The 18,410-nt window shown below is 39.3% G+C and overlaps 1 protein-coding gene across 6 annotated transcripts; it reads right to left on the bottom strand.

Moving 5' to 3' along the window:
* Positions 1 to 2,492: 2,492 nt before the first annotated feature.
* Positions 2,493 to 15,140, bottom strand: SRSF10 (serine and arginine rich splicing factor 10). 6 transcript variants are annotated; one of them, XM_029946328.1, is made up of 7 exons: positions 14,913 to 15,132; positions 13,364 to 13,468; positions 9,719 to 9,822; positions 7,586 to 7,748; positions 7,310 to 7,363; positions 7,075 to 7,176; positions 2,493 to 3,799 (listed from the first exon to the last, which is right to left on the bottom strand). In XM_029946328.1, exons 1-7 carry the CDS (start codon positions 14,975 to 14,977, stop codon positions 3,739 to 3,741), a joined length of 654 nt encoding a protein of 217 aa, XP_029802188.1. In that variant the 5' UTR covers positions 14,978 to 15,132; the 3' UTR covers positions 2,493 to 3,738. The 6 variants fall into 6 exon arrangements, with proteins under 6 accessions (XP_029802188.1, XP_029802186.1, XP_029802185.1 ...); XM_029946326.1 differs by lacking the exon at positions 7,075 to 7,176 and having other exon boundaries at positions 7,310 to 7,360; positions 14,913 to 15,133; XM_029946325.1 differs by lacking the exon at positions 7,075 to 7,176 and having other exon boundaries at positions 14,913 to 15,130.
* Positions 15,141 to 18,410: the final 3,270 nt, after the last annotated feature.

Below are 18,410 nucleotides of genomic sequence, written 5' to 3'. Positions count from 1 at the left end.
GTGTGTGGGAGAGTCAATTTAAAATTTCTGATTTTAAGGGCCCTATTCTAATTTTGCAGCTTTTTGACATTTTAAAGGAGAATGGCAAAGTAAATTCAGATGAGGTAATATTGCCCAAATCAAATAATGGTATTCTAAAGACAAGTTTACATAGTACCTAATGTACATGTGCAAATTCCAAGCATGAAATTAAGAAATAAAATTGCTTCTTCCCCCCAGTGGTTGGTTTGTATTTTATAAAAAACTGTTATGATTAATCTTCACACACACAGTTAATCCACCCGAAATACTGTAGGACTTGGTTTTTACAAGGCAGCCAATTTGCCGACTGATACACATTTGGATAAGTTCAACAGCTATAATTAAAGCTAAGGTTTATGACCAGCCACCCCACCCCCGGCAGGGCTAACAGTAAGAGGCCATAACATACTTCAGAAACAGGTTGATTCAAGGGAATAACCCAGGTTGAATTCCCTGCCTCTCCCTTTTCTCTGCATTCTAAGACGATTGAGGTTTATAGAAGACACAGGGTTTCTCAAGTTGACAAAAAGTTGTTTATGTTGATAATGTAAGAGTGTAACTTCCATCAGGGGACCTGGGGGTGGGGGGCGATTGTTAAAGGCATCAGAATAGGTTCCAAGAGATGGGGGCAGCTTAAGTTCAAGAATAGGTGGTGAACACCACAGCAAGGCCCTTTATTATGCAAACCATAGGAAATAAATGACTTGGAGGAAGTAAAATCTGAGGCTCCATCTCCCACCCCCGATTCTCTGTAATGTCTATGGACATTGCCAAGGACTGCCAAATTCTTCAGCCAGTGGAATTTGACTAGATTTAACAGTTCTCAGCCTAGGTATGTTAATTTCGGATTTACACAGTATTAATGTTCTTGGCTTGGGATGGAGTCAAGTGGTAAGTGTTCAGACTTGAGGGTGGGTGTTGAGAAAAGGCTTTTTAACTGAAGCTTTTAAAAAGTTAATGATCTCAACATCTCACACCCCAGAGGCACTAATAGTTTTGGTTAGCCTACAAGGAATTACAGGAATTTCCCAAACTACTGTACTTGTGAGAACCAAAAAGTTGAAGTACCAATTTATCCTCTAAGGCTGAAGTCAGCCATAGTGTGAACCTTAAATCAATGTTCATACGTAAGTTTGTCATTATCTTGGTGGCAGTGTAAAGTATGACAGTAACTGTAACCTATCCTTACATCTAATTTCTATTTAAGTTCTGTTCTTCCCAAGCACAAGGTGGGGAAAAAACCTGAAGGGTTTGGGGGAAGTTTTCTGGTTTAATTGCATTCTCACTGGCAATTACTTTGTAAAACCGGAGGGACAGGGTACATCTCTAATGCTTCCTATGTAAATGAGGAAGGCCTACCCCACCACACTTCTGGAGGGCAGAGCTAAACCTAAGAGAAAAAAAAACCCCCAAATGTTTGGCTCCTAGACCAGTTGTTTATTTCACTCTCTAGCATTCAAAGAGATGCGATCTACAAAAACTAGACACAGAGGCCTTTTACTTCTTTACAAACTACTCTGTCAATTACCAGTGAAAGGAATTTACATGTCTTGCATTTTATTCCAAATAAAGAATCCCACTTTTCATAGGGTGAAACAGCCGTTAGGAATACATAAAAACACAATGCAATGAACATAACCAACATTGTTGGAAGGGGCAGAGAAAACCCCCAGAACTTTTCTGTAACAACTAGCTACGTCCTGCAGATGTCGATAGCTGAACGAAAACAAGTAGGTTGCTTATCACTTATCAATGGGAACAGTTTGCTCCCCTAAAAGCCCTGACCTTCTGATAGAAATGCCATTAAGATTATTCTTCCACTATCACTGTGGTGTCTCAACATCACAGCCTCCTCTTTTCAAAGTATATCAGGATTTTGTAAACAAGAATATGGTCAAAATGCAATACACCGTGACCGAAATTTGGGAAGCCAGGATGCAGAGCCTGAGTTACAACAGCTATGAGATCCTGGGTTACATTTAACCTCTTTTTCATCCACAAAGTTCAAACAAAATACCTTTTGATATTGTCTTTCTCATAAAGCTATTAAATCTTCCCTCTGCAGGAACTTTAGATCCCATTATATTGTTATTAAAAAAAAATCTCCCATTTGACTAAAAAAAAGGGCACAAAACTAGCAGGAACCAAATGAAAAAACTGTGAACTCTAACCTAGGATCTGCCACTTAACTTGCTGTGTGATCTTAGGCAAGTTTGAAAAAAGAAATTTTTTTAATCAAACAGGGATAAAACTACCTCCATTTCGTATCTTCCATAGGTATGTATATTCTACAATATTTTCAAAAATTTTATAAATAAAAGGCTTAAACGCTTCCATATTTTCAGATGAACTTCACATGAAAAACTTAAAATATGTGGCAGAAAGGACAAAAATCAAAGATGAGTGATGGAAGAATCAATGTATAGATAAACAAACTTAATATCCTAACAAGAACTAAGGAATCCAAAACATTTTTGTGATACTATAAAAGTTATTTATTCACTATACACAGAACATGTCCCCTATAAAATGTACATGTAAATCACTAAAAAGTATAATCTGGTGAACATTTTCTCAATTACAGAACACACTAAATCAGTTGGGGTAACAGCTCTCTGTCTGCCTCAAAATAATCTAATTATAGCACCCAGACTCTCCTTTAGATCTAATGCAAAGTTACTTATTTTGGGGATTATTTCCTAATGTGTGTTTGAGGAGGCAGAGTTAACAATTTAATATAACTCTAGTATATTACATTCACTGCACAATAAATCAGTTTATTACAGATTAAAACATCATTTTTTCATTACTTGTATTAATGGGATGCAAACAGAAATACTGGATACTTTTGAATGGCAGAGAACCACAAAATTACCGTTGATCGTATTCTGGGTTTTATAGTTACATTAACATACGAATTGTAAAATATTATGAATAACACACCTCAAAACAATGAGGCCATACTGTAATGATTGACTAGATTGTGCTCAGTAGACATTTATTAAATAAGTGAATTTTCTCTGTTTTTCTCCCCGATTACCCAGTACAATTTGTGCCCACAGTAAGGGCTCAGTAAATAAATGTTTGCTGAATATACTGACTTAGGACAGAGGTGAGAAGAGATGGACCCTCTTAGCTAGAGGTCAAGTATTATAACTGGAATTTACTGGAAAAGAGTGTAAGATGTAAACTGCACATGGCATACAAGTAAATAAACTCAGATGCCAACGAAGCAAACCGTTAAGCAGAAAAACACTGGCACTGGAATAAACAAAGGCAAGATTTGCCAATAGCAAAAATGGACCTGACTTTAAGAGACAACCAAGAAGAAGTTTATATTGGACCATACCTTTTCTCCCCCATTTCAGTTTGAGACAGACCAATAGAGGCACTGGAAGAGACTATGGCTGTCTTCCTTGATATTCAGACATCCTAGTTTCCAACAATTTATTACGGACCTGTTACCCACGAATCAACATAAACCTATTCAGATTCAGGGATTAGTTTCCACAAGTACAAAGTTGAATTTCCTTTTATTTGTCCTAAAATGCTTACTTTCAAGCTCGAAGGGACTTCAATTATTCCATGTAGTTTCGATAACATTCTTTTATCTTTTCAGACCAGAGTCAAAATATTCGTACAGTATTCATACTGCAGCACCTTCCACCCACCCTTTGGTCGCTTGAACTGCCCTTCTTTGGTTCTTTTTCCGCTTTCTCAGATCTTTCTTGAAGTGTAGTAAGCAGAACTGTACTGGGTATTCCAGCTGCAGTTTGGTCTTAAATAAAAGAAGGATGTTTGTCAGTTTGGTTTTCTTTATTCTTCTCTGTGGTATACAGGATTTTGTTAGTTGAACTGGATGTAGCAGCTTACTGGGCCAAATTTTCAAGAGAATAATTGTACAACAGTTCCCAGGTCTTTTCCCTGGGTTGTAAACTTAACAGCTCATACTCTACGTAGCACCTTTCCTTTCTCACTGAAGCATTATCTCTCATTTTTCTTCTTACTTGGCTTCAAAACAAAACAGAACAGAACAAGATGCAGAGAGAGCTTAGGTAAAAAGTGAGGTGACATGTCAGTCCTCACTGCGTCCTGACAGGATCTACTCTAACCCTGACAGCAGTGCCAGACACACAATAGATGCCCCGCCGCGGTGGAACTATGTAGCCCAAAATTAAAGCACTGTGCTCATTAGGTAGATCACGTTCTAGAGAAAATAGCCGTAAGTCATTTTAAGTGACACAAAAAAGAAAATGAAATCAGGCCTTCCATTTCTACACAAAGACTGAGAACAGTTTCAATGGGCTATCTAGCTCCTCAATCTACTTCTCACAAACTACAGTCCATTAAAAAAAAAATCACTAAGGACCAGGCCTGGGCTCAAATCTTTGATCTGCCTTTTTTTTTTTTTTTTAAAACAGCCTTTTCTTTGTATCTCAATTTCCTTATTTTTGTTATGGGGTAAACAAAGTTTCTTTTTCATAGGGTTTTGTGAAAAATAAATGAGTTAACACAAAGTTTTTAGTACTGTGTCTGGCACATCATAAATACTAAGTATTGGCTATCACTGTTGACATTATAAAATAGCTAGAATTCAAACCATAAAACACCTAAATCAGTTCCTCAAAGTGGTTATCACTTAATATTCTAACTGCTCACTGACATTCAATGCAAACGTATTTTAAATCAAGCGATTAAATATAAGGCCCAACGCATCTTGTTTAGGACCGGGAAGAGCAGAATTAGTTTGGTCCAACTAAGAATGAAAAGATAAACTTACAATTTAGCGGACTCAAATTTCATTTTAATATTTAATACTACCAACAATCTCTAAGTTATTTAACTCAAGGGGCTTAATATGCAATCATGTAACAACTCTGACATTACATAAGGAATTTTTAGGTAGTATATAAAAGATGTACCTTTCTGGCAAGTTCTATTATTTCCGAAGTTAGTTGTGCCTAATGCAACACTGACTAAAAATATTCCTAAATCTACACAGGACTGTTTCCATTGTTATTTTAGAATCTCATTCAAAACTATAATAATTCCAGTTCATCATTATTTCCTTCATTTTGTTTTTATTATAGCATGTTTGCTTAATTTACAGCAAGCAGAAAATAAGCTGGGTCTTGTTTTGATCCAAACATTGATGTTTTAAAGGTTGTACACAATATTTGTTAAAAAGAACATATAAAAATACCTTTTTAGAAGCTTCTATAAGAAAGAAAATACAAAGTTTAACCCCACAACTTTCCTCTTTGCTAGAACTGCAAACTACTGCTACAGTTTTAAATAGACTTTTTGTTGTTTAAACTATACATCCAGGAAAATCTAAAAAATTAAAGAAACGTGCATATAAATGATTGCATAGCAGAACATGAACATTAACTGCAAACAGTAAAGAAATGAAAGTTAGAAATACTATCAAATATACAAAGGTTCTAGAATCAATCCTTTAAACACATTCCACAAACAGTATTTAAAAACCATCTTTTGTTCTTTACAGGCAAGGCCTATATTACTAAAACCAGAATCGAGAATAGTAATCCTCTCAAAGGAATCGTTTCCCCACAATATTTACTTATACCTGCAAGCAAGCAATCTAAAATTTTAAAGATGCTAGCTTTTCTTCTGAAATGAGATTGGACATGTCCCTTTTATTGTCCCCAAACGATCTTTCGGAGAAATGCTAAAAATTATAAATGGTTAGGGTATTGTGTTTTTTTGATTTTCTTTTTTTTTTTTAAAGTCAGGTACTGCCAGGTACTACATTGATAATCAAACTCAAGAGATGGGACTCCTACTGAAAATTCTTTTTCCAAAATATTTTTAATTTCATGGCACCACAGAATTACCTAGAGTGGGAGTGTTCGCTTTCAACTTGCCTCACATGAAATAAACGGAAGTGTGAAAAACAAGCCTCCTTCATAAAGTAGTAGGCAAATTTTGATACAAATGCACAGACCGAGTGCTAGAAGCATCAAAATTCAGTCCTTTTACACTGTACATACACATAAACAAAACCTCCTTTGAAACAATGTACTTGCTGCCTTTCTTTTTTTAACAGCAGTAAGAAAACTAAGCAATATGACTAACAATGCTCCTTAAAGTTTAGAGTAACTACATGAGAGCATTTTTTTCCCCTTAAAATGATTTCTGCCATCTCCAACCTGCTCAAATTTTAAGGTTTGAATTCTTCCCATGTTTATATGTTCCAACTCTTCATAGGAAACAGAAAAAAAACAATGAAGGCTCCATGTTTCAGTCAAAAAGCTCAATCTTCCCCCAAATCCTACTTAACCCAGCTGGTATCATTCCTCAAGACAGTGGGGTTAACAAAAGAACTAGTCCACGCTGTCATAAATTAACTATTATTATCACGGGGCCTAGACATCATAACAAGAAGGTCCACCCTGAACCTAAGTGTCTGATCAGTCAGTGTTGTGCTGTGGCCACAGCCTCACTTTTGTATCGCTCTATCTTAGCAAGCTACAGTTCTCGGTTAACAGTTCTACCAAAAATGGATATGAAAGTTTATTTTTAATAAGACAATGTTGCAAATTATGGTCAACCAACATCTTTTCACCAATACTTCAAGCATAAAAAATGAGAATCTTTACAAAAATATACAGAGACACCACAAATTGGTAGCTGCCCATAACATTAAACAAACTGGACTCTTAAGAGTGGCTTCTCAACAGCATATCATTTTAATCATAACCATTTGCCTGGTACAGGGAAAACTGACAAGTGTTTTTTAAGCATCATTGCAACATTGTATTCCTGATAATTTAAGTAAACCAAACTATGAGTAAATGAATGATACATGCCTAAAAATATCAAGGTTTATACTATCAGTGGCCACTGGACTTAGGACTAGTCCAAGACCTTGATCTAGATTTTGACCTAGACCTAGATTGTGATCTTGACTGAGATTTGGATCTAGGTGGTTCTTTTTTCCTTGATTCCTTTTCATATCTTGAGCCAGACTTATAATGTGTTTTGGAATCTGTTTTAGAGGTGCCTCTAGTTTTGGTGTGAGATGCAGACCTAGAACGTGATTTAGCCTTCATTTCTTTCTTGGGCTGGGACTTGGACCGTGATCTTGAATTGGATTTAGATCTTGAAAAAGATCGATTTCGGTGTTTGAATCTTTCAAAACAGAGGAGAGATACAATTAGAGTAAAAATTAGATTCTATATTAATCAAATTTGTTATTTTTAGAGCAAAAGTTCACTCTGAAATTGAAAAATGTAGAAGTCGTTTTCAAAGCAAAGTTATTTACCTATCATTGTCGGAATGGCTTCTGCTACGCCGTGGTCTTCCAGCCGGTCTACTGCTAAAAAGTACATCAGAAAAAGCAAACAGTGACAAATGTCTATTTACAGTCTTCTCAAGTTTCTAATTAAAAAATTGAGCCATAAAACTTTTATAATAAAGCACTAAAATAATTTTAGTTTCAATGAAGCATACAATGTATGTAATTAAATGTACAAAAAGATAAAAGAATTAAAGGCTAACATCTTTTCTGGCAGATTACTGTACTATACATCAAACTTACTTTCTAGGGCTATAAGATCTTCTATAGTTGTAATCAAAGGATCGGCTTCTTGATCTTCTTCTTTCATAACTTCGGCTTCTAGAACGTCTGTATCTGTCATAATCATCATAGCGTGAAGAACTGTATACATTCCTCCCTTCCTTGGCTTTCATTTGATTTGGAGCTATAAAATACACAGAACAGAGATATTTAAAGCCTAGTATTAAGTCTTCAAATGATAGGGAAAATATCTGTATTCTCTTCTCTTGTACCCCCAATCTGTGTCAAGGTTAAATATGACTATTAATCTTGGAAAAGGTATTTGTTTCCAAGGAAGTCTATCAGAATACTGTTTTAGGTTAAAAAATGATACTCTCAAAACTCTTCCCAACAATTTTTTTCAGAGACCTTTCACCATCTAACTTGTCTAAAAATATGCCAACTATTTCAACATTAAAAAAATTTACCATATTTTTTAAAAGTTCCAAATTAAAATACAAAATGACTGAACCATATGCTAACTTGGAATTATTCTGCGTGGTTTTCATTTATTAGAAACAATTAACAATGACAAAATACTTATTGGTATCCTATGGACGATGCTTTAAGTATCAAAATGCAGTAACATATGGTTACAGGGTTCTAAGATCATGACAAATGTAGAAAAGAGTGAACATTTATTGGATGCCTTAGACCCACCCACACCCACGGACAGTCCTCAAATTCCTGTTATCTCATTCAATTCTATGAAGCAGATACTATATGCATGTGTGTATTTATATAAATAACACAGTGAATATGCAAGGACCCATCACCCAAACTAAGAGCCAGAGAATTACAGTCTGTGTCTGCCTAATTGGCCCTCCTCTCTCCAGCAGCTATTTTCATCTCTCTCAAAAAAATTTTTTTAAATATTTATTGAGGGGGGGAAGGGGCAGAGAGCCCCAAAACCAAAGTTAGACGCTTAACTAACTGAGCCATCCAGGAGCCCTCATCTCTTTTACTGTATTGCTCAATGTTACAAAATGGTTGAGCTAAAATTTAAACCCTGGTCTACCTGACTCCAAAGCCTGTAACTCCAGCCTCATAGCATGCAGCTAACACTGGTGCGTGCCTGCATACCAATACCACATACTAACAGAAAATTAATTCTAGGTTTAATCTATAATCATCCATTTAATTCTATCTGTTCATTTCCAGAGCCACACACCCACACAAATACTGAATTATACCAGGGCACTTGGTGGGGAGGAGGGCTCAGGTCATGATCTCACAGCTCATGAGTTCAAGCCCTGTATCAGGCTTTGTGCTGATAGCTCAGAGCCTGGAGCCTGCTTTGGATTCTGTGTCTCCCTCTCTCTTTGCCCCTAAGCTGCTCATTTTCTCTTCTCTCAAAAATAAAATAAACATTAAAAAAAAAGTTAAAACAAAAACAAATACCCAATTATGCCTTGAAGATCTTCATGAAGAGAAATGGCTGAAAAGACCTAATACTTTCCAATTTCCCTTTTCCACCCCCAGATCTCACATTCTACCTTTCTGCAAAGTATCTGAGTTACTCTATCTTCTCAAAAACTCTTTCTAGATTTTAAACAGGACAGATTGCATAAGAACTATCAAAATACTGGTTTAAGAAAAAATTTTTTAATGTTTTATTTATTTTTGAGATAGAGACAGAGCATGAGAGAAGGAAGGGCAGAGAGAGAGAAGGAGGTACAGAATCTGAAGCAGGCCCTAGGCTCTGAGCTGTCAGCACAGAACCCAATGTGGGGCTCAAACCCACAAATGTGAGATCATGAGCTGAGCTGAAGCCAGATGCTTGCTTAACCGACTGAGCCACCCAGGTGCCCCTCAAAATACTGTTTTTACTTTATTTTCTTAAAATTTTTTAATGTTTTATTTATTTTTGATACAGAAACAGAGCATGAGAGGGGGAGGGGCAGAGAGAGAAGGAGACACAGAACTAGAAGCAGGCTCCAGGCTCTGAGCTAGCTGTCAGCACAGAGCCTGACGCGGGGCTCGAACCCATGAACGTGAGCTCTGTCCTGAGCCGAAGTCAGAGGCTTAACTGACTGAGCTACCCAGGCGCCCCACAAAATACTGTTTTTAAAATGATGTATTTATTATACATACATTCGGCATAAGGGTACTTACTCTTCCGATCTCCTTGTGCAAACTGTATTTCAATTTGGCGTCCACAAATCCATTTTCTGTCCAAATTATGTAAAGCATCTTCGGCATCACGGACATCCTCAAATGTGCTAAATGTTAAGGGGCTTGGGAAGTTTTGCATACTTTGATAACGAGTGAACGTTCAGTTGGTAAGTCTGGACCATTTCACAATCTCTCAACATTATTCTAGAAAATCATCCAGACCTCACTTAACTCAGGTTAGTTGATTCAGCTACAGACACTTGACAGCATTAAAGCACTTGTGATTTCCTACAGCATACATTTGAAAACATGTGAATACATAAATTAAAATAAGATCTGTTATAGCTGAACTACCAAGTAATCCTATCAAAAAATTTTCCTGAGTTTTAAGTTTTAGAAAACAAGAAAAACAAATGTCACTTCTATGTTGTATGCTAAAACAAAAATTTCTTAAAATAAAACCAAAACTGCTTTTCGTACTTTTGTTTCAAAGGAAAAAAAGAAAATGCCAATAGTTCTTGTGTAAGCAAGAATATACCTTACCTTACAAGAGATCAAAGAATTAACTTTAAATTTATTTTGCGGTTTTTCTGATATACCTAACACGATTATTTCACACAGTTGTCTTCCTTCTACTACACGGGAAGACCGGCCGGCTACCCATTTTAGGATATCAAGACAGAATTGAGCAATAAATAGTCAAGACATCGCTACACCAAAGGCATATTATACCCATGCACAGACGTTTATAAAAGCATGCGGTCAAGAAATAACAGACCATTCCTAAAGGTTCTTGGAGTGGAAAGCCTTAACCATAATACTAAACATACAGCTTACTGCAAAGAAGTGAATTTGGGACTGGCTTTCAACTTGAGAAACCGCAGGGTAATATTTATAACCCTGACCCAGGAACTGCAGGTACCCTGACTGGGGAGGCCTCGCCATCTTCCCTCCTCGTCAGCAACAGTAGTATGACAACTCCCGGTTTTACAAAGTTATTCTGCCCAAACTTAGCACCTTTCCTAAAACCACCATTCTGACAGAAGCCAAGCAAATCAGAGCAGTATTTGATATAAAAGCTTTGGAAAGGGAGCTAGGTTAAGCTGGGGTGTAGATTTTCATTCTATATCCTAAAAATTACTATTCTAATTGTCCATTTATATTTCTCAAGCTTGAGAAGAGTGCAGATCTTAAGCTGATTAAAAAACAGCACTGACAAGACTTACTCCCTCCAAGACTGATACTAAAGCCTGTTTATTTCAGATACTAAAATGTCTGCCTCACCAGATTTCCTATTTTTCATTCTGAAAGAACTAAGGACCAGAGCCCATTCCCAGGTCTCTCTTGCCCAAAAATTGTGTGTATGTTAAAGGAGAGGTTTTCCCAAGTCCTAAGTCATGTGACTTTCAACAAGAAAACTGTTGATAGGAGTTTAGAACCTTGAGTACTGTAATTTAACACCTGTCAAGGTTAAATCAGTTGGGCTCTAAAATATTTAAAAAGAGTTAAGTTTGCTTAACAGGTATGCCACCCCAGAAGGCAGAATATAATTACTTTTTAAAGGATTAAAATTAAAAGGTATAAAAATTATTGAGTAATAAATCTAAATCATTCTTTGGGTCTACTCTCAAAAACAGAATCCTAGGCTGAATGAACCATAGCAAACAAAGTTCTCCTATACATAAGAAAAACCTAATTGGGACCAGCGTCAAATTATCACTCTGACGCTACTTCTGCAGAAACTTGTATTTGTGATCTTTGCAAAATCTTGAGACCTACTTCTTCTTAACTATTTTAGGACTATAGGGAGACTCTGTGTATAAAAAGTATATAATTCTCCTTTAGATGATAACTCTCTTCAGGTCCAAATATTACATACTCCTGAGGCAACTAGTGTTGATCCTGGTTCCCAGGCCACCCCAACAAGAAAAAGCAGGTCAACATTGTAAGCCTTAGAAAGCATCGCCTTTAAAAACAAAAAAATCCAAAACCAAGCCAAATATAGCTCTTATCCTCTCCGTAACAGAACTTTGCAACCAATTCCCCCAACTGTCCTTGATTATTAGCTTTGCAGAACTAGCAGCTTTTAGCATTTCCCAGAAGTCTCACTAGGACCCCTGCTAAGTTTCAAGAGACCCACTGAAGAATTTTTCCTAGCCTGACACCCACGGCCCAAACCTTTGCTGTCTCACTGAAGGATGTAATGTCACCTAAAACTCTGGGTCAGAGAATGACTTCCCACAGGTCCTGACTAGGTACCTATACTGGGGATAAGGCCTTCTGCAATCCACTCAGAGCCAACGGATCCTATGTGCTAAAGCAGTGCAGGACCAGCAGGCTTCAGAGAGCTAAGTTTAGAAGTCAAGAGTATGTGTGCCCATAGCAGCCACTTTAAAATCTCTAAACAGGTAGTATCTCCAGTGGATTTGACCTTACAAGACCACCAGAGCGGTTTCTAAGGAGGTCCCAGCGTGAGCACCTGTCTCTCTTTAAGCCTGGCTCTGTGGAGTTGGCTCGACCCCAGAACCTCATGCTCCTCCAAAGAGCACTGCCTGGGACCCTATGGCGTCTGACCAAATGGCCCAAAACAGAAATATGCTAAGTTTAAGCGTAACAACATTACGTCCTGGTATACTTTAACGTGACAATCTAAGAGAAGAGTGCATTTATACAAGACCACAATCACAACATCAAAGGCCCACATAAATCAAGTTACAGGTTTTGTCACTAGACCAAACCAGAATGATTTTGAAAATTAACTGCTTACAAAACATTAAAAAAAAAAAAAAAGAAAAAAGAAAAAAAGAATAAAAAAAGAAAAATAGTTATTCTGTAGGATACATCAGGTATGACTCCTTTAATCTTGGCCATCATTCAACTTCATCTTGACCTTTAACTCTTTAAGTGCTTGTCAGAAGGACTCGTCATGAGATGCTTGGCCAAATATGACAGATGGCTTTATCTTTAACTTTGAAAAACAACCTTTTCCCCCTTTTGTAGATAAAGCGAGGCTTTGTCTCCCATTAGGCTTGTCCTTCTTCCAGCTTTTCTTTATTTTTTCTTTTCCCAAACTCTCCCTTCTCTTCAAGCCTGATCCTTAAGAGGTCTTTGGCTTGTCTACTTGCCTTAAGTGTTGAACTCTACTCTAACGGTTCTTTCATGCTTTCTCTTTGGGGTCGCCATAACTGTACAGCTTTACATTCTCTGAGGTAACAACAGAGGACAGCAAATTAGGGGACAATATTAAAGAAGTTTACCTCATTGTTATACAATTTGTTTTTGATCAAGTGATTCAAATTAACAGACAATACCAAACTTTAATTGCTAAGCACAAGAACATATTAACTTTTAATTTGACTTACATTAAAGGTGGTAGCAACCAGAGTGTATTCAAATTTAAATCACAAACCATAATCATTGATTTGAGTTTCAGCAGCATGAATGGGAATTTAAATATTTTACTATTTTTGGATTAACTTTAAGAAATAGTTAATAGCAATGTGTGAGTCAGAATTAATTTTCAAAAATTTGAAGACAAAACATTAGAGGACAAAAGTAAACTACTTTTTAGATGTTACCTCTTACATAAACTTGAATTTCAAACTTCAACACCCCTCACTAATCAGCCATCTGAAGAAAGGATATTGAACATAAGCAAATCCTCTTGGACGACGCGTGTAGAAATCAAGTGGAACATACACATCAACTATAGGACCATAACGACCAAATTCTCGTCGTAAATCTTCGGACCTAAAACATCATAAAAAGACCCCCAATTTTTATGTTCACTTCTTTAAAAGAATGTCCCTGTAAGAAATAGGTATCTTTCTGTAATCTGTCAATTAATAAAAGGGACTGTACTATACCCCTGGGTTACCTGAAACAAACTCCCCAAATCTTAACAAAAAGAGCCAACTTTAAGAACATACAAAAAAAAAGTACAAGCAATAGATCTTTTTGAAAAAGAAAAGCTAAGATCTAAGATTCTGAAGATAATGCGGTGTGTAATAAAATCTATTACTATTTTACATTACAAGAGGAAAACAAAGCTAAGGCAACTTGGTCACAGTTTACCTATTGTTTCTAACCACATCGTTTACTTTTTCATAGGAGATACAATAGCATTAGGTTGTCTAATTATTACTGTTTTTCTTTTACAGTTACCAAACCAACAGTAGTCTGAAAAATACCAATCACTTTCATCCCCAAAATAACAGCAACAGGGTTAGACACTTGGCAGACAAAGGTTTGAAAAATAAAAGCCACAAAAATATATGTAACTCCTTAAAAAAAGTCAAAATGACCTAAGGGGAAATTTTTCTAGACGCTAGAATACTGCTTACTTTCCTACTTAAAGTTAGGACAGAAAAATGTAAATCACAAGGCTACCAAAATAAAATTGACTTGGGGGGGAGGGTGTCAAATGATCGTGAAAACGTAATCTCTTCCTGTGATAAGATCTGTTCCCAAAATTCTGACGACAACTATAAGCAATTAAGGGAATTGGTGAGAACAAAGGCACGGACTGGATTAATCCAATTTAGCTTATCAACGCCCAAAAGGTAGATGCTTCCTAAACCTCACTTTTCAAAGGGTTTTATTTCCGGAAAATGAGAGCAGCTGGTTCGCACGGTCTACTGGAATAATTTTACCTCCCAATTTCCAACATTCCCTTTCTCTAAACATTTTCAGTGTTTTAAAAATCACAAACAGAACACGACAAAAAAAGGATAGTGAGTGCTTCGCCATAATGCCCCTCCCCCGATCCCGTTATTTCGCTGCAATTTTTTAGCTACGAAAAAAAATTCTCCGGGCCGAGGGGGCGTGTACCCCCAAGAACGTGAACTTCAGATTCTTGAGGCGCGGGTGGTCGGCCGCGGCGGGGGCTGGACGCGCCGAGAGGAAGCGGGGAGGAAGAGGCTCCGAGCTACGGAGGGGGAGGGGCGCCGAAATCCCGCCACGCGGCCCGCGTTCCCCGCGGCGGCCTGGGAGGACCAGGGGCGCCGCCCTCGCTCCCACGCGGCGGTTGAGCCGGCGGCGCGGCCTAGTTGAGGCCCGAAAGCCCGCTCAGGACCCGCCATCTTCGCCCTTCCCCTCCCCCGACCCAGAGTGCCGCCACCGCCACCGCCGCACGGGTCCTCCCCGAGAGCCTGCGGCCTCCCGGGGTAGGCCCCGAGTACCTCCCCGTACATACCTGGTATCGTCGGCCACGTTCCTTACGAACAGAGACGTGTTGGGGGGGCGCAAGTAGCGGGACATGACGGCGACGTGAGTCTCGGCGGAGGCACTAACGGGCTCACTAAACCGTCCGCGGATCCGGCGGCGGATCCTCAGACACTCTCAGCCGGAGGGCTCCGCTACGAAACGGCCTCTTCTCGCGAGACTTCACTCCCGCCTGCACACCCCACCTCCCGCCCTCCTCCTACCTGGGCGCAACGCCTGGACTGGCAACGGTTCTTTCCCGCGAGATCACCCGACGTGCGCCTGCGCAGGCGGACGCCTAGGGTACGTGCGGCAGCCTCGGTCTCGTTCATTGGCTGCTTGAGCTGAGTCTTTCCCCTCCCCCAAGCCCGCTCTTTCTTTCTTTGGTGCTTTATTTTCCCGCCCTTTTCTGCCTTGCGCGGGTTTTCCCTTTCCTCCCCCTCCCCACCCCAAGTCGGGAAGCAGACGTTTTAACCCCTATGTTAAGCTTTACAGTTATTGCTACCTTAGAAGGAGTTTTAAACCTTAGAACTGGGAGAGACTGCTACATGGTTTCCTGTCTGGTCCAAGTTAGGCCCTGGCTTTTATTAGATCGCTGACCAGCGACAGAAGAATGTACAGCCTCGTATTGAGTATGAAAGAGAAGGAAGTGTGTGTCCTTGAGAAGAGAGAGGCCTGCCTCTCCAGGGGTTTCAGCGCGCCCTGCGTGCACTTTCGGAGGGCCTGTGCTGGGACTGCCCCTCGCTCACCCCCTTTTCCCACCTGTCCACCCTATTTCCTCCTGATCAGAGGCCCGTCTTGACCTTTTGATTGGATCGCAAACCTCACATTTTAGTCTCCGTTGTCATCCACACAGTCTCTGTTGTTAACGGCCTGCATCGCAATGGTCCTTTCAACATTTTGGTCTCAGAACCTCTTTCTGCTCTTGAAAGTTATGGAAGACCCTTTAGGGTTTGCTTCTGTGGATTCTAAGTTATTAGCATTTGCTGAACTAGAGTTGAAAATGGAGGACATTTTAGAGCGCATTAACACACAAGGACACATTCCACTGCCCTTCATCACAGCTTCCTCCAGGAAGCTCCACTCTCTGTTTGTGAAAGACTGTGCATGAAAAAGACGAATAATGTTTACTCTACTTTTGATCCCTTGAAAGGGTTCTGGGGACCCCTACCAGACATTGAGAACCACTTGGTGATCTACCAGACTCGATTTTGGGAGATGAGGGATCACTTATTAAAAAACCTCTGGCATGTAGCATAATGCCAAGCAGATAGGAACTCAAGTACTGTTTAATTAAATGAGTTTTTATTTTATAGAAGGCATAAAAACATTATTTTTGCTTCAATCCAAAACAGTTACATGACTTGACAAGGGTGGTGATAGTCTGCTGTGCTCTGTAGCAGAGCTATTGTTTTTCTACATTTATGTTTTCCAAGAAGCTTTGGACACAATTTATTAAAACACTTGTTAAATACCCAGTATGTGTCAGGTATTGTGCTAGATGAAAAACACGGGACTTAACGTTTTCATAGAAAATAAACACGGGGTGCCTGGCTGGCTCAGTCCGTTGAGCATCCGACTCTTGATTTTGGCTCAGGTCACGATACCCCGGGGTAGAGGGATTGAGCCCCTCATCAGGCTCCATGCCAACTGTGAAGCCTGCTTAATATTCTCTCTCTCTTCCTCTGTCCCTCTCCCTCACTTGCATGCACTTTCTCTCTCTTTAAAAGGAAAAAGAAAGAGAAAAAAGAAAATACTAAAAAATGATTAAGATGACAAGACAGTAGTGGAGCACTAAGCCAAGGGCAGGGTTATTTTGAGTGTGATGCCCCTGTGTAATTGCACGGGTGCCATAAGCCTATAAAGGCTGTTCTAAATGTTAGCAATTACTGTTCTTTTTTAATTTTATTTTTATTTTATTTTTAATAACTTTTTTAAATGTTTTATTTATTTTTGATACAGAAAGAGGCAGAGCATGAGAGGGGGAGGGGCAGAGAGAGAGAAGGAGACACAGAACCAGAAGCAGGCTCCAGGCTCTGAGCTGTCAGCACAGAGCCTGACGCGGGGCTCAAACCCACGAATGTGAGATCTGACCTGAGCCAAAGTCGGAGGCCCAACCGACTGAGCCACCCAGGCGCCCCCTGTTCTTTTTTTAAAAAAATGTTTATTTGTTTTTGAAAGCAAGTTCGCGAGAGAGCTCGAGCAGGGGAGGAGCAGAGAGAGAGGGAGACACAGAATCCAAAGTGGGCTCCAGGCTCTGAGCTGTCAACACAGAGCCTGATGTGGGGCTCGAACTCACAAACTGCGAGATCATGACCTGAGCCGAAGTCGGACTATTAACTGACTGAGTCACCCAGGCGCCCCAGCAATTACTATTCTTATGCATAATGTTTGAGAAATAACAGGAGCAGGTGAGGTCCAAATATTTACTAACTGGAATTGCTTTCTGCTTCACGTACCAAGTGCACCTTTGATCTTTTATGGTTTAGAATCCCAGAGCCTGAAAAAAGATGATACTGGGAAAGGCAGAGAGAAAGCCAGTCCCTTTCAGCCAACTGGCGCTGGAGCGGGACAGGTTACCAAACTGCAGACCTGCTACAGGCGGGGGAACAGAAAGAGACACCAAGAACTTGTGGAACTACAACACCCCCTCGTCAAAGTGCTGCCCAGCGGGGCTGAAAGCACCATCTTTCCCTCAGAGCACACAATACCAGGGCTGCTAAGTTTTCCAAAGGCCAAACATTAATCTCTGAAAACGGTCTCTTAGCACTGTGTTTCTACTTGAGGAAATGAGGTTTGATTGGGATTTATGTCAGAAAACCAGTTTCCTTGGCTAGTATTCTCAGAACCACACCAACGAGACCAAAATGTCCAGTAACACAACTGTGAATTTCCTTGATCCCGAAACCACTCTTTCTTGATTTATAGGCCATAGCACAGACGTCGTGCCTGAGTGAGCTGTGCTCTTTGCTATAGGGAGACACACAAACACAAATTCCAGGTGCTATAGCCTTGGCAGGATGAGCCTGTCTCCATAAGCAGAACCCAAACCTTGAGTCAATGAATCAAGATTAACTTAACTGGTGTAACTGTTTAATTGAGATAATTGTCACAGACAGCGCTTAGCACGGGGCCTCTGTCTCCAAGGGCAATCAATCAATTAGAAGCATGCTTTTAAAACTTATTTAATAAGACATGCCTGATGTTTCCTTGAAGCCTTCTCACTAATGAGTAGGCAACAGGCCAAGTTCCCTAGACTGAGAAAGATTTAAACATTCCTTACTTGTGGGTTGGAAACTTTGCAGCACAAACATATATGCACATTATCAATTTTCTTGTGTTCAGATTCTTCTTGTAACCTCTGGCTCTCACTAGTTCTGCTCTGTGGGCGAAAGCACTGTGAACGCACACATGTGTTCATCATATGCCTTAGATAATCTATTAGCACATGGATTGCTACCTTGAATTTGCTTAAGATAAAAAAAATCAC

The sequence above is a fragment of the Suricata suricatta genome, chromosome 8, assembly GCF_006229205.1.
Source record: "Suricata suricatta isolate VVHF042 chromosome 8, meerkat_22Aug2017_6uvM2_HiC, whole genome shotgun sequence".
Classification (NCBI taxonomy): domain Eukaryota; kingdom Metazoa; phylum Chordata; class Mammalia; order Carnivora; family Herpestidae; genus Suricata; species Suricata suricatta.
The sequence above is the reverse complement of the archived record's forward strand: the minus strand, read 5'-3'. Positions and strand labels throughout refer to the sequence as shown.